Raw genomic sequence first — 25097 nt, forward strand, 5'->3', positions numbered from 1 at the left:
TGCGCGTATGACATTTACGCCTTTCGTAAGTGGCGGCGTTATCAATAGACCCTTTTCCCACCTATTCACTAACTTCAACCTCATCCTTATACCACCAGTTGTTGAAAATAACAGTCCGTTTACTCAAGATCCAAACACAATTGCCCCTCCACTAAACCATAAGCCCCGTTCCACACCAAAAGAAACAGCTGTTCTGCTTTGTCAAAGCAGTCGTTTCTTTATAACTCCGGTCATCGGCTTGTAGTATTACAATATTCTCAATGGCTCCTTCCGCCACCATCGAGGCCACAGCCCCTGCCGTCGGCGGAACTGCCGTCGCACCAAAGGAGGCATCGCACTCCAAGCACGGCCATGAACTCGACAACAAGACGCCCCTACAGGCCATGTCCCACGGCGACGTCGTGCTAGCCGGTATCCCCAAGTTCCCCAACTTCTCCGCCCAGCGCCAATGGCAACTCGAGCACATGGCCGCCGCCTTCCGCCACTGGCAGCGCGAGGGCTACGTCGAGGGCATGAGCGGCCACATCTCCGTCAGAGACCCCGAATTCCCCAACGCCTTCTGGACGAACCCTCTCGGCCGTCACTTTGGCCTCCTCAAGGCCAGCGACATGATCCTCGTCGACCTTGACGGTGCCGTCATCGGCGGCAACCGCACCAGACCGCCCAACACGGCCGGATTCCAGATCCACGCCGCCGTGCACAAGGCGCGTCCTGACGTCCACGCAGTGTGCCATTGCCATAGTCTCTACGGCAAGGCGTGGTCCGTCTTCGGACGTCGTCTGGAAATGCTCACCCAGGACGCCTGCAAGTTCCGCGGCGACGCCCACACTGTCTACAACAGCTATGGCGGCGTCGTCCTCGGCCCCGAAGAGGGAGAGCTGATTGCCGAGGCTCTCGGGCCCAAGGGCAAGGCGTGCATCCTGCGGAATCATGGCATTTTGACTGTTGGCCAGACGGTGGACGAGGCGGCGTTCCTGTACACTTCCATGGAACGTCAATGCCATGTGCAGCTGCTTGCTGAGGCGGCCGCGGCCAACGGGCTGCCCAAGGTTCTCATCACGGACGAGGAGGCGCAGTTCAATTTTGACGTGGAAAGTGACCCTGAGATATGCTACTGCGAGTTCCAGGTTTACTACGATTTGGAGGATGAATTGACAAACGGCGCGTTCAAGAATTAAGTGGTCGGATGCATATACCCTTCCTTAGACCCATTATCTTGTTGCTCATAGATTCTTTGTTGAAACGTAGCGTTACAATTTTTATTTCGTTTGGTGTCTCGTCGCAAATCGAACTCTTTGTGATGTCAATTTATTTATAATCTATTTCAGTTGACTTCTTGGTGTTTGGTCTCGGAATCGACATACGACACGCTAAAATCCCCTCAAAAACAAGCAATTAATTCGATCCAAACAACACCAAAAGCCAAGCATTACTGATCGTATCTATCCGCCTCCCTTCTTCTTCGCCATGATGCCTTTTAGAGGATTCTTCCCTTTGAACCGCAACCAAGTACCGAGGTAAACAACAAAATAGTTGAAGAGAATAAACCCGCAAAAGATGCCAAAGTCCCGCCAGATGTTCCGGTAGTAAACACTGAAGCCCGCGCCAAACTCATCGCCGGTGGCGTATTGGCAGAATTCACAGATGCCGCCTTCCCCGGTCCGGACATATCCGCCAGCCTGAGCGATATACGGCTGCACATACTCGTCGCATGACTGGTCAGGCGGCGGCTGGAACCTAGCGAACTCGCCGGCCTCACATTCAACGGGCTGCTTGTGGATGGCGGCACCAAGGAACGCCTCCAGCAGGTAGTGAAACGGCGTCAGCCAATACATCCAGCTTCTCCAGAAGGTAGGCAGCTGCATCGGCGGCACGACGACTCCGCAGAAGCTGACGACGAAGAGGAAGAAGATGGGGACCAGTAGCGAGGCAAGCAGCTCATTCGGGGCGAATGCTGCGATGGCTTGACCAAAGCTGACGTAGTAGAGCTCGAAAAGTATCACTAGGAGAAAAGCGAAACCGGAAGTGAAGCTGGCGGCGCGCCATCCAAAGACTCCCCACCACCAGCAGTTGAAGTAGATGCCGCCGGCAACAATGGCGTAGGGAATTTCCGCGAGCACAGCGGCCGTTGTCCAGGCGAACCAACTGTAGATCTTGGCATTGTTCTCGCGCCACTGGAAGATTTGACGCGAGTGCAGGAACACCGGCTGGAGTTGCTGAATGAGAGGGGGGCTGATGGTGAGTGTCATGAAGATGGAGAAGAGCCGGTTTTGGTAGTCGATGGATGCGAAGCCGATCTTGTAGAAGGTAAAGCAGTTGAACAGACCCGTGAGGATATGAAGCATGAACTTGCCGACGATGTAATTGGGTGTACGCCAGTACGCGACGAAGGACCGCTTCACCACCGCCATAGTCTGAACGGACAGCGGCATGGCGTACTCGCGATCGTCCTTGAGGCTCTTGGAGGGCTCGACATCCCGTCTTTTAGCCAGCATCTCATCGATTTCTCGAGACCTCGCCTCCCTGTTCTTCGATTGCGCCCAAACATCCGCCCAGTCCTTGCCATGGTAATTGGGGTCGCCAGCTCCGATCGCTTCAAGCATATACTCGGCAGGGTTACTGTTAGGAGGACATTTGTGGGCGCCGTTGGACTCAAAGTACTGGATTAGTTCTTGGCTGTCATGGCCCAGTGGACCGTGATAGGCGACTCGGCCGCCGGACTTGAGCAGGAGAAGCTCGTCAAAATTCTCAAACAGGACTGCAGATGGCTGGTGAATGGTGCAAAGGACGGCCTGACCGGCATCGGCTAGTTTGCGAAGGAACCGAACGATGTTGAAAGCGGCGCCCGAGTCAAGACCAGAAGTAGGCTCGTCCAGGAACATGAGCAGTTCGGGCTTGGATGCCAACTCCACTCCAATGGTAAGTCTCTTTCGCTGCTCGGCGTTGAGACCCTCGCCCACCTTTCCGATTGTTGCTCCGGCGATGTCGCGCATCTCGAGGAGGTCGATGATGGTTTCACAATACTCGTACTTCTCCTTCTTGGATACCTCCCGTGGCTGCCTCAGGAGCGCTGAAAACTGAAGGGCCTCCCGCACAGTTGCTGTTGGCTCATGGATATCCATCTGTTCGGCGAAACCTGTCGCTCTTTGGAATGATTTTGGCAGTGGACGACCATCCACTAAGAAATCGCCAGTGACTTTTCCAAATGTTAGGCGTTGAGCCAGAGCGTTCAGCAACGTCGTCTTGCCGGCACCTGGATTATATTAGAATAGTTGTGCCAAAGAGGGGATGGGTTTCCACTTACCAGAAGCACCCATGAGAGCAGTCAGTTTTCCGGGTCTTACGTATCCCTGCACGTCGGATAACAAATTACGTTGGCCATTCTCAAATGGAATCGTGTAGTTTACGTTGCGGAACGTGAACACCGTTTCGTTGCGAGCCACCTGATTCACCGTGTCATCGCCGCTCTTCTCATTCGCTGCAGTATCGTCTGAAACGGTCTGCGAGCTGTTGACAGCGCCGGACTCTTCGTCCGCCTTCTTCTCTCGACCACCCGTCGCGATATTGTTTTCCACCTTCTTCGGGACCTGGCCGCGCTTGAAAACCGTAATAGCACCGCCGCCTGTGTTCGGCTTCATGTGTTCCATACCCAAGGCAGTGAGAACCACAAAGAAGATAAAAAAGGCCCAGAGGAAGCCAAAGTTACGCCAGAGGTGAGATCGACTGTATGTGAACGATGCCTCGATATAGCTTGAGCCGGGGACAATCGTCTGCCCCAGTGGACTACCAGCAAGAGCACAGCCTTGGTATTCCGGAGTGGCATTCGGGCCTTGAGGAATCAAATAAGGCGGTACGCATTCGATCTCGAGGTTGTAGAATTCGTTCGACATGAGACACTCAAATCCGTACTGAATCCAATTGATCCACCGCAGCCATCCGAACCAGGGTCGCATTGAATCCGGTGGAATCAGGTAGCCTGTGTAGACAACCAAGATCTGAACAGCTACACCGGTAAATCGAGTGGCATCATCAAGAGTCTTGCACCAAGCAGATATCGCACGGAAGAATGCGTAAGTGACCATAGTGACAAGCCAAAGAATAAGAGTGGCGATAAAGAATTGAGACGCTGTTCGCGCAAGATTTGACATCCAGTAGATAATGACGTTGAACAGGACGACTTGGATAAACACCAGTGGTACATCAACCGCAGTCTGAGCTATGGCGAATGCTGCAGGCCTGTAGAAAGAGAAAGATTTGTGCTTGAGCAGGATAGGTTTTGACTCAAATGCTGCTGTTTGTTCCGCCAGCGCAAGCAAAGCGTTAAAAAGTAGGAGGAAGAACAGGGTGCCTCCGCGAGGGAATGCACCGGCAGCGGTGTTGGGGAGGTTGAAGAACAAACTGCCAACGATGAGGCCCTGGAAAACCAAACCACCCCATTTACCAAAGAGGGAAGCGCGGTCACCAGCCATTACCATGAATTGGCGTTTTGTGCAAGCAACGACTTGCTTATGGAAGGGAATCTCGTAATTCTTGCTCTTAGTCTTTTCAGACTCGTTTTGGCGGCGCTGTTCAATTTGCTGTGAAAGCTGGGCCTCAAAATCTTCGATATCCTGAAGGTTTTTACGGTATGCCTCACTGTTCCTGTATGCTGAATCAAATTCCTCGGGGGTCCTAGGGATACGATTTTCCCATCCCTCGCGAATGTGTCGTTCGTGCTCATCTGTTACGGAAGTCAAGAAGTCGGCCGTTGTCCATCGATCAGGGCACTTGAAGCCTAGATCGATGAAATACTGCTTCGCTGCCTCGGAAGGGCCATAGTAAAGGCATTTGCCCGAGTCAATGAGCAAAACCTTGTCGACGAGATCGTAAAGGGATTCGCCAGCCTGGTAAAGAGAAACGGCAGTCGATGTCTCAGCCATGTTGGTCATGGCACGGATGGAGCGTACATACTCGACTGCGGTGCTGGCATCGAGTCCTTTGCTGGAGTTGTCCCATCCCTGAACAGAGGCACGAGTGACCATGGCCTCAGCGATGCTAACACGCTTCCTCTCACCACCAGAAACACCTCGAACAAATTCATTACCGACCTTAGTGCCGAGTGTGTGCTCAATCCAAAAAAGTTTTGTAGCGACTCGCATAAACTCCCGAATGTAGTCCTGACGACTTTCGCCTTCGAGCCTCGATTCCTTTCCGGGCGTGCGAGTCTGAAGCGCGAACTTGAGAGTTCTCTCTACGGTCAAGGTCGGGTAATGCAAATCATCTTCAGGGTTATAGATGATCTCTCCGCGGAACTTCTTGCTCATTTCCTCAGAGCCTACACCGCCATAAGTTACTTCACCTTCGACTGCCTCAAACCCTGCCCGCTGGTTGCAAAATGCTTTGAGAAATGTACTGCATCCTGACCCAGGACGCCCCAGTACAAGGAGGAGCTCCCCGGGCCGTACACAGCCATCAAAGTGGCTTATGAGCTCTCGAACAGGAGGCTTGGCAAAAGCAGCTTTAGGTCCACGTTTGAAGAGGAGCTTAAGCTTTCTCGGGAACCCAAGAAATATGTCGCCCACCGTGGGTTGAAGACTCGCACCAAGGCCGACTCCTTTAACGGTGAGGTCGCGGAATACGACACCACTATGTCTTGTCTTCTCCTCTTCGCTCTGTTCTTGACGGGCACGACCGAAGATTCTCGACATGAGACGTTCGACCTCTTGACTCTCCTCCTCCTGGTCTGCATCGGATTTATCAGTCGCATTCGTGCGTCGTCTAGAAAGGGCCCGGAAGAGCTCATCCTCCGTGAGGGTATTGCTTCGTCTTTGGGTTCCAGGCTTCGTCACATTGCTCGTGTTGGTCTTGAGGGGTGCAAAATGGGCGTTATCGTTTGCTGGTAACTCTTCATTTGAATACGTTGACGTCGACGTTGATCGATCATCAACTTCTCGTTGCTTCGGTAGAGTCCCACTTGTGCCACTCGAGCCTTTACGACTGGTCGCAGCGATTGTGCCGTCGTCATTGCCGTTGCCATTGCTATTGCCGGAGGCCGTGAAAGTAGTAGATGATGAGTTACGGCGTACAGTCGAAGTGGTTGTGGTCTGAAAGTTCGAGACACGACTTTGTGTAGAACTAAAACCAGGGGCTTCAGAGTTGTAGGTATCGCCGTTTGAGGCAGAAAACCCCATGGGGGTAACACGGCCGCTCGCGGGTGCAAGACTTGGTGTTTCAGGGAAGCCTCCTGGGATGTCGCTATCCCGCGGTGTTGGCTTCTCATCCATATTGGCTATATATGACGTAACTGCACAATCCCTTAAGCCTCAAGGCGTGAATAAGACGGCAGTGCGACGGCGAAAATTACGGCCGTCACTATGGGACACCAGTAGAAAGCCCAAACAAACTATGAACTTTCAGGTTGCTTCAATACAACGCAGTCGACATGGTCGTAAAGGTTGAAATGATTAGAGAGGAAAGAGTAGAGCCGCGGAGAAAAAAATTGATTTCATTTGATTTACATACTAAATATGGAGGTTCCATAGCTCTGGGTCATCCTATCCTTGTTCGTCTCGAACAGCATGAGAGGCTGCAGGAAGCGGCTTAGGGTGTTCTGTTAGACCAGCCAATTCAAGTCTATGACGACGTGTAGCCAGCGACTAGCGACATAGTCGGTCGCGTCAGCTCGACGTTGGGCTGTAAAACTGGTACCAAGTGGAGTGATGGTATTTTAATCGAGAAGCTTCATCTAGGTAAATAAGACGGTATGCTTTCGTCATAGATCCACGGAGCCGCCAGATGGTGCTGACGAACCACGCGCCGATCGACACACCAACATCGGCGATTAGCACGGCCACGGGAGGCGAGCTCTTTCTTTTCATACAAAAAAGCAGCTCCCCGGACTTTTAAGACGTCCGAAGTGCGCGAGTAACTGTAGTTAGCCCGTCTTGCACTACTTTATCGACAATTTCCTGAGATCATTAAGACATAGTAATCTTGGCAACCTTGATGCCCTTAGAAAACAATGACGCTTGGTCCAATAAGCCAACCATCCACCAATGATGAGTCATCACAATTCCCATAACTTGTGGGTCTGGTTGTATTGTCTGCTTCAAATTCGCATTTGGGCTAAGGGGGCAGGGGGCAATGCAGGTAGTTTTTGTGGTACAAGCACTTTAGCTTACAGACTTGAGGGAATGCTAGCCCATGTTTCCCTAAGGATTGCATGACTTCGGTCCTTTTATTTTCGAGGTAAATCGCACTAGATGTCTGGAAGCATTGCGGTTGGAAGATATCCGAAAATTCAAACTAAGCCCCAGTCTCTTGCTTGACAACTACTTTGTTGGTAGGGAGCACCAAGACAAGTCTTTTGCTCAGTGTGACTACAACCACGTTTTCTAGTTTGAATCAACCCCCCCCCCCCCTAGGCGTCTAAATTGCAACAAGTAGTGCTCTAAAAAGCCATCCTCAGCAACGGCTGTGTCCTCAATTCTATTCAACACTGCGCTCAAATGCACCGACAGAAAAACTCATGATACTAAATTAGGGTCTGCGGCGGGTGCTGGTTGCCGTTGTAAAGAAGTGGACGAGTTGGTAAGCGTGACAAAGAAACTCGTGGCGTAGGAGAAATGACCTCCACAGTCCCCGGTTATTATGAATCAGAAAGACATCGTCTATGCGTTTTCCCAGCCCCTTATCAGATGTAGTGCATGTGGCGGCAGCAGGGTAATTGCCGAGTATGCCACCGACGGGTCGATGCAATCGTTGCAGCCACTGCCATCGGAGATAAGCATATTTTCAGCGTCAACTTCAAGCCAGTAATTGATCAAATCGGCATGGAAGTAATGGGTATTGTTGGTTTCACTGCTGCAGGACAGGTTGAAAGGAGTACCTTCCTTCTAGCCATCTGGTACAACTTAGCTTTCCAGTCGAACTAGAATGGCGTAACGAAGCTGGGGAGACATTTCATACTCTGAGAACATTATGAGAGCTACCGCTAAAGCCTTACTGCAGTGCATTATCCGGTTACTGTTGTAGGGAAGCTCAGTACTAACTAGAATTTGGGGGAGCAGGTGTTTGTTGGAAACTCGAAAATGTCAGACTCACGCTCGTCAGTGTCCTTACAAAACCACTCAAAGTTGTTTCAAGGGTGGTCAACTTCGGACTGCGTCTGGAGTAACGTACTTTCCGATATAATAGCAATATTCTGGGGAGTAGTGTATTGAGGCGCGAGATGACGGATTTGGTAAAGTCATGCTCCCTGGCATAGTACAGAGTAAATATTCAGGGGGCCAATAATTCATTTGAATTCTGAACAGCATAGAAGCCCTCCTGTAAGCTAATAGAGGTTTGGGCATGACATTGGCCATGGCGTTAGAGCTAGAAAAGGTATGCATATGGAAAGAGTAGGTGCCTGTAACAACAATCTGATCCGCTGTCGTGTTCAAGAAGGGGCCTTAATGGAGTTCAGTCTACGCATTACGGCAACAACAACCTTTAGGATTGCAAAAGTTCCAGGAAGCAGGATGAATGGCGAAGATGTAATTGAAGAAGAAGTACTAAGTTTAGTGGCGTGATAAAAAGACAGGACTAAACAATCGGAGCTGGAAGACGAACAGCGTGCGTATACAACATTAGAAAACAGAAGCACGTAAGTAATGCGAAGGAAATGTCCTCAACCTGCAGAATGAAAGCCGTGTTAGCTGAGTTGTAACGGGTTTTAATAGAGGCAATCGCTGCGAATTTGACTGGCTCCAATGACAGCATCGCGGTAAACTGGAAACAACTCAACTGTGTGCCATCTAGTTTCACATTAACACTTTACTTTACCCAATGTTTGAATCCAGCTTGTATGAGGATATAGAGTATACCCACTGACCAGGATAGATTCATCAATCCTAGCCTCACTGCTTCACAGTTCGGAACAAAACCATATCCTTCCTTAACACACATGTAAGTGACCGTTTCACCGACCCGACACTTACTGCAGACTTGTTAACTCACTATGGCTAATCAACGTGATAACGATCAAGGCAAAATTTTCCCTCAGGCTTATGATCCCACACGAGTAAGCTTACAGCTGTGAATTATTCAATGTGGCACATTGAAGCAACTGTTTTCTTGTGCTAGTGCGGATAAAAGGATGATGGAGTCGAATTATTAGTCTTCATGTGTTGTTCACTATGGACTACCATGATTACGAGCCGAGCGAATAAGGACTGTCTGGGGAACGCGCAAACGCGGGGTTAGTGTGGGGGTGGGGGAGCCCTAATATGTATCTAGGGCAAACTTTTAATAAGCGACGTTGCTATTCTCTCTCTCCCTCTGTCTCCGTAGGGTATAAATATAGACATATGTCTACATTACTTTTGCAAGTTTTGCTTAATTCTATAACGATGATGTTGTAAGACTAATAATGCTGGCCGTTTATACAAGTCGGATCTGTTTATCTAGCTCAGGTCACCTAATTAAATAGCTGTAGAAATTTTGACCTGGTATTCCCAACAGACTGCCGTAATCACGAGCCGAGCCAACCAGGATTTCTGGGGAGCGTCCACAGGCGCGGGGTCAGGGTGGGAGGGGCGATATCATGCATCTGGGGTTGATCTTTAACAAGCGACATTACCCATCTCTTAAACATTGAAATACCCAACTACCTATTTCAAATATTTTGTAAAAGTATCCAAGAGTTTCTAGAAAGAAGCATAATCAAACGGAACTTTAAGTCCATTCAAAGCTATGGAGTCCAAAGAACAGAAGGCTGAAGTCGAATGCGCTGATATGAAAGCTCCGTCTCTCAGAATGGAAGGCGAGCTCCGCATCGACATTGAGACCAGCAAGAAGCTTCTTAGACGTATCGATAAACGCGTTATGCCTGTGGTGAGTTCGTTCTAAGAAGCTTGACAACCCTCTACATACTACGGAGCCAAAGCTTACTGTCTTCTGTACCGTACAGCTCTGCTTCACATATGCTCTACAGTACTACGACAAAGCCCTTCTTAGTCAAGCTGCTATTTTCGGAATGCGAAAAGACCTCGATATGATGAACGGCCTCAGATATTCTTGGGCGTCTCTTATTTTCTACTTTGGCTATATTGCTGGAACCTACCCTATTTCTCTCCTCGCCCAGCGTTTCCCAACCCGTTGGGTCATTACAGCCATTTGTCTTCTTTGGGGCATTGTTGTTCTGTCTACCCCAGCGTGTAAAACCTTTGAGCACTTCCTCGTTAATCGCTTCTTTCTTGGACTTATTGAAGCTGGAGTCTCTCCGATATTCATGCTAATCGTGGGCTTATGGTACACACACGCCGAGCAAGTCTCCCGTTCAAGCTGGTGGTATTCTTTTAGCGGCGGCTCACTTCTGGTATCGCCTCTTATAAATTACGGTCTTGGGCATATCAACGGAGGCATGCTTCAACCCTGGCAGTATATGTACTTCATCGCCGGCGGTGCGGTTAGTTCCTACTATTCCATTTCTCTCTGCTTGACGTTGACTTGATGACTTAGACACTTCTATGGGGCGTGGCTCTCTGGTGGCTGTTCCCGGACACACCTGAATTAGCTAAAGGATTTACTAACGAGGAGCGAGAGATGATCCTTGAGCGTGTTCGCTTAAACAACGCAGGCGCAGAGAACAAAACCTTTAAGGGCTACCAAGTCCTTGAAGCCTTCACAGATATCCAATTATGGGGAATTTGTATTCTATCCATGGTTTCGTGCACTGGTGCAGGTGCTGTGTCGACATTTGCCCCCATCGTTTTTAATGGCATGGGATTCACTGTGTTTCAGTCCCTCCTCCTCAACCTTCCTATTGGAGCCCTTGCTTTCATCTGCATTCTAGGATCGGGTTATTTAGGCCAGCGAGTTCCGAATGCCCGTTTTCACATCATCACGGTCGCTTGTCTCCCTGTCATCCTAGGCTGTTGTCTAATGTAAGAGACAGGCCTAATTAGAAACGTACTGGAATCACTGTACTAAAATTGTAATAGGTGGCAACTTCCCTCTTCAATGAGAGCGGCTCGTATTATTGGCTTCTATCTTTTAAACTTTTTTTCATCAGCTTGGACACAGTGTATTGGCCTCGGCACCTCCAACGTGGCAGGACACACCAAGAAAGCAGTATACGCTGCAGCCACCTTCATTGCTTACTCAATCGGCAATATAATCGGTCCCCTCATGTTCGACGCGTAAGTGACGTCTTACAATTTATAACTAATCGGGTATCCTTCATTCAGCTGACGAGGCCCTACAGTTCGTATGCTCCTCGTTATGACCCTAGTTTTATTGGCATTTTGGTGTGTTTTGTTGTTTGTTTTGCGAGCTCGGAACTGCTTCGCTTCATTCTGGCTAGGGAAAATAACAAGCGTGAAAGGGAAAATGGTCCTGCGGAATATTCCCAGGGCCTAGATGATCTTACGGACAAGGAGAATAAGTCGTTCCGTTACCACCTTTGATGACTGAGCTAAGCAAGGAGTTCGGGATTTGGTCATTTTCTGCACGCCATTGAAATCAAGAATCGCAAATCCTTATTGGTTCGCTGCGAAATATCACACCGATGATGTATAGGAATAATCCCCTCAACTAGAGCATAACGGCAATGGGATCAACGGGAGTTGAAGTGGCTTCGCTCGCAACCAGCCTACCCTTTCAGCCTCCTACCTAAGAATAAACAAAAGGAAAACCCGGTCTATTAGATAGAGCCTTAATATTAATTTCCTGTCCGTTTGGGCTTCCAGATAATGCTGCCATTACCTACTTTTCTCTCTCCCTAGACTTCATCTTGGTATTTTTGAAAAACCTTCCATGATACTCATGACCTCCTGCTTCCGTCTAACTCATAATGGTCCTGTCCATGCAGCTCATAACGTGTTTGTGTTTGTAACTCAGGAAGGTTTTGTGTTTGCAACTCGTAGGGCTGCGGACTGTGATGGGTTTTAGAGTCAAGCTGACTGTATGCCGTATTCGCGCTTTCCCCTTGATTTGCGTTGGATCTTGTCCTTCGTCGGCGATAAAGGTAGAACGCCACAAGACTCAGGACAGCAATGCCACCCAGAGTACCGCCAACCGCGCCTCCAATCGTTTTCGCCGTGTCGTTGGACGTCGTGGCTTCCGGGGTTGACGATGAAGTCGGCATTGTTGATGGTGATGATGACGATGCTGGAGATGTCGTTGGTGGGGTAGATGGAGATGCTGATGCTGTGGAATTTGTGACCTGCCCATTGACAATCCATAAGCCTCGACCTTCATTACAGCATGTCTGCGCGTCTTTATCGGCACCGCAGCAGAAGCTTCCGTTTGTGCATTCAGTGACTTGCACATCATTCTCACTCATGAGCCACTGGGTGCCAGAGCCATCGATATTTCCTGGAAACGAACAACATTTCTTTTTAGCTTGTTCCTTCTCATGTAAAGCCTAACGAAGTACAACATGCGGCAATGCTAGCAGGCTACTTACCTGGTATTGGATCGACACATAATTTGAGGCAATTCGGCGACTGCCATGTAGGATCGGTGCAGCTTTCCCTCCAAAGTTGACCACGCTGTGCATTCCAACAAAGTCCGTCCTGTCGACAAGTATCCGTGTAGGGGTCATTTTTTAGCCTGCAGCACATACTATGCTCGTTCTGTAAGCAGGGCGAATAATTGTTTCCCTTGTCAGGCGATATCGAGTTGCGGTCGGTGCCATTATGGGTGTAACACGCTGCAAAGACGATATTTGCAAGTGCGAATTGTAGCACAATTTGGCGAGTAACCCCCATTTTGGATGGTACACCTCTCGAAGAAGTTTACGTGAATTACAGGAAATGGAAAAGGCACGGAGCTGCCATATATCAGAGAAGGGGGCGGGCTACAGAATTTATCAGACAACTGTATGCAAAAAGCTCAATTAAGCCAACAACCCCTTCCCTTTTCAAGTAGAGCCTATCGGCCGTAGTATCCTTCTTTCGTATTTTTTTTATTCGCGTGGGATCTTGGCTGCGACGCACAGCTGGAATAAAGGGGCTTTGACTGCTTATTGTCCAATCCGAGCGTGTATTTCCGGCTAGGATTCGCATCCACCTATACAACAGCACTCAGCCTTAACACCGATTAAGGCAATGCTCTTGCATTACACCAGGATTCGCTTCCGCCTGCACAGGAGGGCTTAGCCTTTTGCACCCTGTAATTAGCTGCTGGCCTTTACCAATCATAATGCGATATCCAGAGACTCTACTAACGGTGGAGTTACCATGACGTAGATATGGTGTGTTTGTACCGTGGTACTCCGATCAGCCCAAAAACGAACTTCCGCAGCTGGAGAATAATAACTGTGCTACCACAAGCACGCAGATGCACTTTCACCTTTTCGCATATGCACCTTTTGATACTCATTACAGGGACGCGAAAGTCATTGATAATATGTCGAACTTGGTTGATCATTCTTGTTGAGTTTTTCATTGAGCACAGGATTGCGACAGATATCAAGAAGACAATAGTTCCTAATTTATCATAAATTTTGAGTGTTTCCTTTCCAACAGATCTCCCTTGTTGAAGTTGTTGGCTTACTGACTCATGTCACTTACAATGTCAGTCTAACTTATTGCCCCTCCAGGTAATTTCATGAATCAGAGGAACGAAAAGCATTGTCATTTTGAGAATTCCCACAAGGTTGGGTCAAACCCAAGATTTCGATGCGATCTAGAAAATCTCGATTCGCAAAGACATTGGCAACGTCTAATGGGCTGGTAGAGCCGTGGAATCTCATCGGATAGACGCTTAGTAAGTAGGTTAAATATAACCCAAAACACAACCCCCTCTCACCTGGTTAACATTCTTTGAAGCATTAGACGCTTTATCAGATAGGTACACGGTAGGAAAAATGGCAGCTTGACGGTGATTGTGTGACGTACACGACAGACTCCGTAACAGCTGGGCACACCTATCCAGAGCCCCGATAATTTACCTTGGACTGCGCATCGGTTAGAGCACTTTTGGAATGCGTATCGAACGCGACTTATACTTATTCTTCCAATATAATCAGCTACAATTTAAAGCTGTACAAATATATATCTTGAGGCGAAGAATCTTAACCTCACAAAGCTGCCCGGCTCCATAGCGATAGAACCAAGAGGGGAGTTATACTGCAACTGTCGTCGTCGTTGCGACGGGACACCAACGGACAATTGGTTTATTCCGCTCTCATTCCAAAATTGATTTGAAACCAAAACTAGCCGAGGCACATCTGTCCTTCCGAACTCTCTTACTTCTATAAGGTAATGCTTTGACTTCTTTTGCCCGCAATGGGTTATGATTCGAAGAAACATAAGCGATATCGAGAGATGGGACGAAAACCAGATGTTTTTTTTCTAGCCGAATGTGGTCACTTTGGCGCCATCAGTTACCTCGGCCGCTGGCCTGCATGTCCGAGGCTATGTTCAGAAATTGGCTTCTGCAGTTTAGTGATCGCATTCGCATCGCAAGAAACTTTGTTTAACTGCTACACCGTGCGGGAGACTTGGCATAGGAATATCCTAGATGATATTCATGAAATCTCGGGTAGTAGAGACCACGCGAATATCACATCCTGATGAGCTCCACAACTCTTACTGAATGAAGATTTTGCACTGCATATGTCTGGTTGAGAAAGAGTTTGTTTACGTTAACGACCAAGAAAAATTTTGTTGGCAAGCAAAAGGCGAGTGAGGGCGAGAAATTCGAGATAGGCATGTAAACTGTTCAACTGAGATTGCAGGCTATAAAGTTCGAAGTCTACTATCGTACAGTCGTAGGGCACTGTAGCGGACGCGGAGACAGAAAGTCCGTTTTCTGTCTCGGATGAGTACGAAAGAGCTGTGCATCCAGAAAACAATTTTTCAGTCAGGGGACCATCTCATAATGCGGTCGTTGGAGCATGCGGACAATAGATTACAAGGTAGTTCCAGTCCAGGAGCGAGCTTTCGCTCGGACCTTTCGTTCTGTAACGCATCCCAACAGCGGAAGGCCGCGTGCAGCGAGATCCCACTATAAGAACGGCCCAAGGACCTCGTTCATTGAAATGAGATAGGCCTGCTTGAATGCATTGTATGATTTGTTGATCTCTTCACTATGGACCCAACTATTTACTCATCTGTTGAAGACGCTTTTGACGTCATTATCATTGGGGCCGGTATATCTGGTATCAACACGGCGTACTACTTGCAAAGTCAAGGACCGCAGAATGCTTCGTATGCTATCTTAGAGGGGCGGGGCGACATCGGGGGGACTTGGGATCTTTTCCGCTACCCAGGCATACGATCAGACTCAGACATATACACCTTTGGATTCTCCTGGAATCCGTGGAAGGGTGATAATCCGTTGGCAAGTGGTCCGGCAATCAAGTCTTATCTTCATGAGTCTATTTCTACCCAAGGTATCGACAAGAACATCAGATTCCATCACCAGGTCACTTCTGCAGACTGGAAATCGACAGAGAACCTATGGAGACTGCAGGCAACCGTGGGCGGTGAGAAAACGAAGACCTTCAAGGCCCGGTTTATCGTCTTAGGTACAGGCTACTATGATTACGAACAGCCCCTGGCATCCCAAATACCTGGAATTGAGACTTTTTCAGGCCCTGTGGTCCACCCACAATTTTGGCCGAAGGATTTGGACTACAGAAACAAAAATGTAGTCATTGTGGGAAGTGGTGCCACTGCAGTGACACTGCTTCCTAACATTGCGACTGACGCTCAGAGCACAACAATACTTCAGAGAAGTCCAACCTACATCATCGGGCTACCAAAGAGAAAAGGACTCCTAAGCAGACTTATGGCCTCTGCCCTGCCAAAGGGAATTTCGAGCCGTATTCTTCGGCTCCAGTACATGCTGATGGGGTATCTGTTTTACTACTACTGCGTGCTCTTTCCAAGATCAGCTCGTCGAGTCTTGCTTGGTCGTGCTGCTAAGGAACTACCGCCTTCTATACCTGTGGATCCAAATTTCAGGCCACGATATAATCCTTGGCAGCAGCGCCTTTGTGTATGCCCGGACGCCGACTTTTTTGCAGCTCTACGATCTGGGAAGGCCGACATTGTCACAGATATCATTGATAATGTTACAAACGAACATATCTTCCTGAAGTCCGGTAAAACTCTCAAGCCAGACATAATCATCACTGCGACAGGCCTACGGATTCGGTTTGGAGGGGCAATATCCATTTCGGTGGATGGTGTTCACATAGACCCAAACCTGAAATTTGGATTCAAAGGCTGCATGCTTCAGGATGTTCCCAACTTGGCTTATGTATTCGGTTACGCAAATGCTTCATGGACCTTGGGTGCTGAAGCAACTGGCACCTACCTCGTGCGACTTTGGCGCGATATGAAATTGCAAGGCGTCACATCTGTGACTCCTTACATTAAAAGCGCCGAAGGTATGAAGTCCAGGCCCATAATGAACCTGACTTCCACATATGTTAAACACGCAGCCAAAGTATTTCCAAAGGCAGGAGATGGACTTTGGGCACCAAGGAGACTCTACATGCTGGATCTGTGGCAGGCTATGGTTGGGAAACCCTTCGAAGGCTTGAAGGTTGCTTACAAGTCCAAATCATGAGAAATTCACAGAAAGTGCCAGGTTGGCTTTATGGAATAGACAAGAGAGAAGCTACGTGTAACTATGTTCTGACTTGTTTTTGTTGTCTATGTTATACTTCGACTATCTAAACCTGTCCTAAATCTGCGAGTTTGATACAGTAAATATTATGGAATATAGGGAGGTCAAGACTTGGAATCATGCTATGTCTCACATTGAGCGGTATAATTTAGCCAGTTTTCTTCTTTAATATCCAATGTCGAAAACTTATGGTGTTGTGAATGAGTACGTCTGGCGCTGCTGGGTGACATCCTGATATTCGGTTCAAGAATGGTTTCTACATAAGACGAAAGAAAATGCCCTGTATGAAAGTATACATTTGATGACAGACTACTTTTTCAGGGCAATTAAGTGAAAGCTTGATGCGCATCATCAGGAAGCAGTGCGAGCACACTGAGTAATCCTTGGCCACACCACGCCATCTGTTTGACGCCCTTCATCATGCCGTTGGTTCTCGAACGGTTCGATATCGTTTACAAGGTAAACATTTGACGGTTTTATTCCCAGATGACACATCACTTGGTCTTCTCTGAATCATAGTACTCTGGATAGGTTTGCCTATACCCAAGTACCCAACGTCCCCAGAAGGCGACAGTGATGAGGAGTATCCTACTGACAACTCGGCCAAGGAATTGCCATGGAATTGGTACAGCTAAAGGCGTGTCTGCACTATGCAGGAAAACGAATAGCTGAAAGATGCTGGGCTCGGTTCCAGCACTCTTGCAGTCGTCCAAGTATCCAAAAAAGTTTCGAAAGAACCGCTGTTCGTTTTCATATGACTCTGGTGTCAGGTGGATGTCTACCACAAGGTCTTCTGTGTCGGTTGCATTTTCGAAGCGATGATAAGTTCCAGCTTTAACGGAAGCTGTTGTTGGGTGGCCAGGTGCGTTCGAGAGTGTGGTGAATGGCTTGGGTTCCACCCCTCGATAGAAGTTTCCTTTGCCCGACTGAATACGGAAAAACTCGTCTTGGTAGATATGATAGTGGAATGGTGGTTGAATTATAGAAACCCCGTTCTCACGGCTTGTCGGCGGAATCCGGTGTGTCATAATGTACTCCGAACCAGGCGCGGAGAATGTGACAGATGACTTGCCTCTCTCATACAGCACAGGATTGTTGGCAGCATTGTTGGTACGCGGCGGAAGAGGCGATCTCAAAAAAGACAACATTTTGGAGACGATGCGAATTGCAGCATGTCATGGACGCAAGAAGGCAGCTGAACCTTGACGCGTGAAGGACGTAAATAAAAGGGACAGATTGATCTGTGCTTCTTCCAACCGAACTTCAACCGATTGCGAGCTCAGCTTTAAGCATGGTGTCTTGCTTTTCTATTGGTTAGTTCAGGGTCGCCCCGCAAATTCAATTATCTTGCGGGGGAAGAAGGCTTGGCAGAGTACTAGCATAGTGTCACGCAGTCAATTTGCCCACCACTTATGGGGTAAAAAAAGATGCTTCCATTCATTAGAGACTGTCTAGGGGTTATTGGGTTGATTATATAACCGTCTATTCGGTAATTACCGATTTGAAGGTTTTCATGCACAAAATGACATCCCCGTTAGTTTTATATGGGAAACAATAGCCGGGTGCATGGGTTGAATGCATGCCCCGATATATGCAGTGGTCCGTGTGACACATAGCCTTCGGAACTATGGATTTACGGAAATATGACAAGGCCAATTCAAAAAAGAGGTTGGAGAGTCCGTCACATTGAGAGTATAACATTGGCCCCTTTTCTTTATCGGTGATTTCTTGGGTAATTAATCTCAATTGAAAGGACTGCCAACCTGACATACCTTAACCAGCAAAGTCGTCCTTCTTGAACAAGCAAAATCTTCAACATCAGGGTACGAATGTGTGCTCAAGTACGAGGCTTTTTTCTGGAAATATACAGTTAGCTGCTGGGGAATTGCACATGCACATTCTGCATGACTTTGCTATACTGTTTCCATATGTTGGCAGTTAGATATCTCGACATGTCTTGACCTTAGCTCAAATGCTTCCTCCTGAAGAACATGAATTAGGGCGGGTTATTGTATTCACCTGACACTTCCGCTTCTCGATACAAGAGCCGTTTACTCCGTTTAACTATTTCTTGATCTGTTCTCTCGTTTCAGTTCAGCTAATTCATCACAACCCGCGACTAGTTCAAACATGGCATTTCAAAGGCTGAACATGTTCTGATTCCAATGATTTTGAAGAGTTTCTCTGTCCGGTGAAACGATACCAAGAACAAATAAGCACAATGAAGGGTAAGAGTTTGAAAAATGAAAGATTTAGTAATGAATGTAGAAAGCCTAGGTACATGTGTTACGAGACATGGAACATAAGTTGAGACCTTGTGCATGCGCTTATCGGGAAACCCATTCTCTAACTTGAACACCTGTCTCTATGATGTCGACAGTAGTAAGTTTAAATCGAATGCCAAGGGTTGGGGTAACCAGGGTCGGTGATGTTAACCGTGATAATAGGACTCAGCCAGCTGTCGTAGTTGCTCGAATCGTGGATATCTCCTCCCCATCTAAGCGCTCGAATAAGCACACGGTAATCCGCGTTCGGCAGTGAATACAAAGTGCCGTTAGCAAGTTCAACTTCTGCCCACGTCCACTCAACGCTGTAGAGACTGTAACCACGGAAGTTGATAGAGTTGGTGTACTTTGGCTTATCACCTCCGTACAAGGAGGCGACCAAACCGTAGCTCTTAACTCCTGCAAAGTTGTCCAAAGAGTCAAGGTCTAGAGGCGGGTGAATTGTAGTGGTGTTAGCAAAACCAGTCGAGTTCGAAAGTTCCCTGGGAATATAGCCTAAAGTCGAGGGTGTGAAGTTGTAGGCAGGGTTGGACGCCAGGTCAACGGGCACGGCATCCAGACGGACATATGCAGAAGGTTGATCAATGAAAAAGACAAAGTTCGGATCGTTGTCCGCAGGTTGAGTTTGGTTCTCTCCAACCTTCTTGGCGGGAAAGGTGAATTCCATCTTGTCGATGTTGCGAGTGCCAGTGTCACCGGCAGTTAAAAACGGAAGGGGAGAAACCCCCACAGGAGGATTAAGCCGAGCATCAAGGTTTTTGACGTTACCCGTGTATATGTTAGACGCACTGTTTCGAGTGTATGGAATGCCGAGGTATGGAAGGTCAAATTCGTCGCTGCCGTCGTTTACGGTGATATGCCCGCTGTATACAGGCAACAGAGTTGAATCAAGACTAGGTGGAGTGACCGTGAATTCTACAGTTGCCTTGCCACCTGCAGGAATCGTAAGCGACTCAGAGGAGAACACCACGTCGGCATAGACAGCGTTTGAATTGGGGTTCCAGTAGAACATATCATTGGCATCGAGGCTTTTCACAAGAGGCAGAGCATTGACCTCTGCTGCTCCCTTGTGGCCAATTGAGTATGTCTTGGAGCTGGACGACTTGTTCTCAATTGTGAAATTCTGCTTGGCAGGGTTGGGTGTGTCATGAAGATTGAATTCCGTCTGTGAAAAGACAGTCTCAGACGTAAGAGCCTTCAGGATATTGACAAGACCGGATCCTTGTTGGGCCACCGTTGTTAACAAACCGTTTCCTTTGTACTCTTTCAGTGGAGTTGCCGAAGACTGCAGACGGCGGGCAATTTCCTTAGGTGACAGACTGGGATATTTCTGCTTGATGAGAGCATAGCATCCAGCAATGCTTTAAAGAGTTAGTTCAGTTGTGAAAGTGATTGGAAAATACATACTGAGGCGTTGCCATTGATGTGCCGGAGATGAGGGCGTATCCCCATCCATTCGAGGTAACCCAAGTACTGAGGATGGATCCACCGGGCGCTGAGACCTGAGGTTTCAGCGACATCTCCAAAGTTGGTCCGAAAGTCGAAAACCACGATGTGGTGTTACCAGTGGGTTGCTGAATTTCATGGACCGTTTGATCTTCAAAAGTCAATGTGAAATTCCTGCCCTCTTTTGCAATACCTGCCAATATCTTATCAGACTGGGACTTTCTCAGTCTCACGACGTCAACGTCTCCGTTGGCTCCAGGGGAGTCAATCTCCAAGTCCGCAGTGTCAGGCATCCATTCCCAAACGTTTTTGATACCAGTCGAGTTGGTGAGGACATCAAGGTTATAGACACAGCTGCTGCTTGAGCTTATTAAAGCAATCAGCCGATCCTTGTCCGGGAAAGACGCAGCTGCGTCGGTCCATGCCTGGTCGACGCAATTTCCGTCATCATCGTCTCCATAGAAGACATTATAACGAGCCGAGGCGTCCACGGGAACAATGCGGCCATACTCAATCGTGGATCCATCTGAACCAACAGCGTTATACACTGTTGTGAAAACCGTGTTTCCAACAGAGCCGACTGAGATAACACTAGCATCTTGTGCAGGGGCAGAAGACAGGTAAATGCCTTGGTCACCTTCATTTCCAGCAGCGATGATCAAACCAATGCCCTGAGATTGGATCTTGGCAAGAAGGGGAACATAAGGTGAACCTGTCTCCCAGACGGCAGTCTCACCAATCGACATACTGATGAGGTCGACGCCGTCGCTTGCCGCCTTTTGAAAACCTTGCATAAGGATGTCGTCAGTTACACCTCCAGTGCAACCCAGGACGCGATAAGCGTACAAGGTTGCATCTGGTGCGACTCCAACAATACCAAACCCAGTGTCGGCGGGGTCTCTTGCAGCAATAATTCCTGAAAAAGTTAGCCAACTTTTGGGAGATTATTCGGGTTTGCGTCGCATTGTAAACCACATACCAGCAACATGTGTTCCATGGCCTCCGTCAAGGCAGACTGTCAACGGGTTGCCGTCTGGTACAGGGTCATTCCAGCCTGCAAAGTCGTCTCCAACAAAGTCATAGCCTCCAGCGACTTTGAAGCCCTCCCCGAAACCACCTCCAAGAGCAGGGTGGCGGTAGTCAACTCCGGTGTCCAAGAATCCGATTTTGATGCCTTTTCCAGTGAAGCCTTGAGCGTGGACTTTGTCGGCACCGGTCATCTTTAAACTGGAAAGAACATCGCTCGTTCCGTTGATAGTGGCAACCTTTGCTGTCTCTCTCAGATGAATAGGTTTGATACCAACAGGAACGGAATCACTGGGAGCCTTGGGCGATCGTCCCGAAACAACAGGAGCGGGGCGCTCATAATAGCGATTGGGCCAGACTTGCTTGACTTGCGGTAATGCGAGTAAAGTGGTAATGTCGGTGTCTTCTTTTGCGTTGATGGAGAGTCCGTAAAAGTATTCTGGGTCCTTGAATTCGTGCCTCACGGAATAGTCCAGCACATCCTGAGCTCGGCGGTGGAATGCAGAGTGCACGTCAACATCATCCCCTTCCAGGCCTCGACCGTTGATGGAAGCGTTGGGTTCTAGCTCAATGATGTAACCATGGCTGGCAGGCAAAACATTCTTGTTTGCTGCGCGCGGCGTCAAAGTGGCAAGGCCTGAAGCAGCAAGCACCGTGGCCGCAGTCAGGGCATGAAGTCCGAATTTCATGACGATAAGATTAAAAGAGTGTGGGGGGCGCAAGACTAAGCAAAGAACGCCTGAAGAGTTCAGACATGGTACGGAAACCTGTTCATGATAAATACCACCACTAGGCAGGAAGTCTCAACTTCAGAACATGATGTCCGCTGTCGGCAGAGTGGCATGAAACGTGTTGAAGACGTGCTCCGAGATAACGATGATGAGATAGATGAACAAATTGACCTAATTCCTTCATTTTTGTTCTAAATCTTAATTTCAGCATGCAGGTAGCCACTACTCTAGGTAACATCGGGTAGGTGCGAGTAGGGACCCGATCTCCCGGTCTCCTGAGCCGTTGAGGCTCGAAAGCTTGATCAAGTCTATCAGGCCGAGTGCGGACTAAAAGTCGAGTCATTTTTATAAGCCCACCAATTGGCACTGCGCAAGAAAGACATCCTTTGCTTACAAAAGACGGGGATAGTAATATAGGTAGATGGAGAATCCTCGCCTTGATGCTTGAAACAGGAAGGTGTTGTGGTGGGGCCGTACGGCAGTCCGCAGGGCGCACTGGGTCAAAATTCAAACATTGCCTAATTAGGATGCATAAACGAGATAAGCATACACCACCCGTATAGATAGTTAAGCTTCTTATCTTTACTATGTAATTATCACAAATTTAAGCGAATTCTATGTTTCGTATACGTGCATGTACAGAGTTTTACGGGGCCGCACAGGAGTGTATTCTCAATTCTCAACAATAATATTTACCATATTTTGTACGAATATGTCTTTAAGGTGCCCCAAGCGGGCTAACCTGGACCACTTCTCAGCAAAACTGCTATGGAAGTGGAAGACGTGTGCATTTTGTTCAATCGATTTATCCCAAGTACAAGAACCGGACGAAATCGACCTTACCAATACTGACGACTTCGAAACTCCAACGGCTACGATTTCATCACGTACACGACTTTCCAATACTACAACCAACCCGATCGAACAAGCACTTTATATACCAGATACACAGCCAGACAATAGTCTCCTTACTGCTCTTATTAAGGGCTCAGAGGAGCGTACAGCTAGTATCCAGCAAACCCAGAAGAAACCAGTTCCGAACCCAACTGTGGATATTATTATTCACCTATGGCTTGCATCTTTCTATGTTACGGATATAGATGGAATCTCTATTCGAACATACACTCGGGTTCAGTCTGTTAAAAAGTTTATTGGGAAGTCACAGTTCTTGTTAACTTCTAAGTTTACTTCACATACAGATATGATGAGTAAGGTCTTAGTAAAGTTTACGTCTGAGAAGCAATTCCTTGACCGAAACTGGAAGGCAATGCCTGTTACTCCAAAGAATCCTACGGATATGCATGAGTTTCGTGGGGTAGCGTACGAGGCTGAAGACCTTTTTACCTTTCTTCGCGAAGCCTCAATTACCCCTGACAAAGACGTTTACACTATCGCACTTGTTTCCGAAAGTCAAGTAGATCCGCTTGTTACTGAACCACAAGTATCAAAGAAGTTACGACTGAAACAACATACGCTTGACATGGTAACAACTAGTACAACACCTTTACCTACTGTCAATATGTTTACGAAAGCGCCTACGCCTAAACCTCCAACTCGAATTCAAACTCGAACCGAACGAAAGCCTTCTCTTAAGGCACAAGAAGTAATAAAGCAGGAGAGAGAAGGAATAAAGTCACGCAAGCGTACGCACTCGCAAGTTGAGCAGCAGGGCCATACAGACGTTATTCAGGAGGATATAACTCTTAAGGGGGGTAGCCAGGAAGATAAGGAAGAGGACGAAATAGTAGTACGACAAGAGGAAACAATCGTTTAGGTATACTCTATATACTCAAGTTTCATCTATTTCTGAACTACTATCACTTCCTGACAGTGATGTATAAAGTTCATCTATACTAATCCCGCGGCTACGGAACTGTTCTTTTACCCATTCAATACCTCCATTTTGTTTTGGTAGTAAGTGAAGTTCTGGTTGAATCCTAGCCTCAATATATTCTTCAAGACGTTGCCGTAGGAAGTTATATGCTTCAATACGTGGATATTGTGTACCGCAGAAGTTTGTAACTGGTGGAAAGGTTTGTATAGGCTCCATAATACCTTTACAAACTTGAAAGACTTCGTGCGGAAGGAATTGATCCAAATTAAGTTCTTCACTTCCAAGTAAGTTTTGAAGTTTTTGAATCTTTACGTGATCGATTGGCTGAGCAAAGTCTTGTGCGGTTTGATGATCTGGATGATGATAAAGTTTCCATGGTTGACCAGAAACAACATGTGGGCGACTTTTTTGTGAGCGAATGCGATGGTTATTCCAGAGTTGAACAAAAGAGGTAAAGTCTTTACGGATAAGTGGCATAAAGATAAATAATAAGGCAACACGGTCAGAAAGCGATTGGTTATAAAATAAACCTAACGCTTGTAATCGATAGAAATATGCCTAATACTATTAGTAAGTAAATAGATATAAAGGTAAATAATACGTACTCTCCAAGTTGCAGACTGTGCTTGACAAAGTTGGTTCCACCAGCTTTCAATCTTAACATTATGGATACTTTTACTAAAGATCCAACAGTCACGGAACTGAATAGGAACGTCTTGGCCTGGCTGTAAAGGGGCCTTCTTTGTACGGTCCTGTGATAGATACCAATGACTACCAGCAGTTAAGATAGTTTCTGTACCACGGTCTGAACGAATAGTTTGTGGCATAATACCCCGTGATAGAAGTGTAGATAGATATTGGGCTAATACAGAACGGGCCGTATGTGCAGAAAACCCAACGTAAAACCACACAATATAACGGGAGTATGCATCGATGCTAGCATATATCTCAAACCCAAACGGAAGTAGTTTATCATATGCATCGAGTGACCATATAAAGTTTGGACCTGGCGTAGTCCAACCTTTCCGCCGGTATCGGATCTCTTTCAGTCGGTTTGCAACTTCCTCGGGAAAAACTGTACGATATGCTTCATATAAGACCGAGCGGCTAATAATATGGCCACGTTGGCGCATATATGTAAAGAGGAATTCTCGGCCAAAGTCTCGT

The 25097-nt window shown here is 47.6% G+C and overlaps 8 protein-coding genes across 8 annotated transcripts; 4 read left to right on the plus strand and 4 right to left on the minus strand.

Moving 5' to 3' along the window:
- Positions 1-260: 260 nt before the first annotated feature.
- CTRU02_202915 (phosphatidate cytidylyltransferase) lies at positions 261-1178 on the plus strand (the record flags this gene model as incomplete). Its single annotated transcript, XM_036731245.1, has 1 exon — positions 261-1178. The coding sequence occupies one exon, from the start codon at positions 261-263 to the stop codon at positions 1176-1178; it is 918 nt and encodes a 305-aa protein (XP_036577114.1).
- A 264-nt stretch (positions 1179-1442) lies between these two features.
- On the minus strand, positions 1443-6263 carry CTRU02_202916 (ABC transporter; the record flags this gene model as incomplete). Its single annotated transcript, XM_036731246.1, has 2 exons — positions 1443-3253; positions 3305-6263. 2 exons carry the CDS (start codon positions 6261-6263, stop codon positions 1443-1445), a joined length of 4770 nt encoding a protein of 1589 aa, XP_036577115.1.
- A 3451-nt stretch (positions 6264-9714) lies between these two features.
- On the plus strand, positions 9715-11429 carry CTRU02_202917 (uncharacterized protein; the record flags this gene model as incomplete). Its single annotated transcript, XM_036731247.1, has 5 exons — positions 9715-9855; positions 9932-10429; positions 10483-10907; positions 10965-11162; positions 11228-11429. 5 exons carry the CDS (start codon positions 9715-9717, stop codon positions 11427-11429), a joined length of 1464 nt encoding a protein of 487 aa, XP_036577116.1.
- Positions 11430-11785: 356 nt separating this feature from the next.
- CTRU02_202918 (uncharacterized protein) lies at positions 11786-12734 on the minus strand (the record flags this gene model as incomplete). The annotated part of the gene is made up of 2 exons (XM_036731248.1): positions 11786-12339; positions 12431-12734. The coding sequence occupies 2 exons, from the start codon at positions 12732-12734 to the stop codon at positions 11786-11788; spliced, it is 858 nt and encodes a 285-aa protein (XP_036577117.1).
- Positions 12735-15060: 2326 nt separating this feature from the next.
- On the plus strand, positions 15061-16548 carry CTRU02_202919 (flavin-binding monooxygenase; the record flags this gene model as incomplete). Its single annotated transcript, XM_036731249.1, has 1 exon — positions 15061-16548. The coding sequence occupies one exon, from the start codon at positions 15061-15063 to the stop codon at positions 16546-16548; it is 1488 nt and encodes a 495-aa protein (XP_036577118.1).
- A 554-nt stretch (positions 16549-17102) lies between these two features.
- Positions 17103-17756, minus strand: CTRU02_202920 (uncharacterized protein; the record flags this gene model as incomplete). Its single annotated transcript, XM_036731250.1, has 1 exon — positions 17103-17756. One exon carries the CDS (start codon positions 17754-17756, stop codon positions 17103-17105), a length of 654 nt encoding a protein of 217 aa, XP_036577119.1.
- Positions 17757-18996: 1240 nt separating this feature from the next.
- Positions 18997-22054, minus strand: CTRU02_202921 (subtilisin-like protease; the record flags this gene model as incomplete). Its single annotated transcript, XM_036731251.1, has 3 exons — positions 18997-20254; positions 20301-21255; positions 21319-22054. The coding sequence occupies 3 exons, from the start codon at positions 22052-22054 to the stop codon at positions 18997-18999; spliced, it is 2949 nt and encodes a 982-aa protein (XP_036577120.1).
- A 754-nt stretch (positions 22055-22808) lies between these two features.
- On the plus strand, positions 22809-23870 carry CTRU02_202923 (uncharacterized protein; the record flags this gene model as incomplete). The annotated part of the gene is made up of 1 exon (XM_036731253.2): positions 22809-23870. One exon carries the CDS (start codon positions 22809-22811, stop codon positions 23868-23870), a length of 1062 nt encoding a protein of 353 aa, XP_036577121.1.
- Positions 23871-25097: the final 1227 nt, after the last annotated feature.

The sequence above is a fragment of the Colletotrichum truncatum genome (assembly GCF_014235925.2).
Source record: "Colletotrichum truncatum strain CMES1059 chromosome Unknown Contig_0001, whole genome shotgun sequence".
NCBI classification, from domain to species: domain Eukaryota; kingdom Fungi; phylum Ascomycota; class Sordariomycetes; order Glomerellales; family Glomerellaceae; genus Colletotrichum; species Colletotrichum truncatum.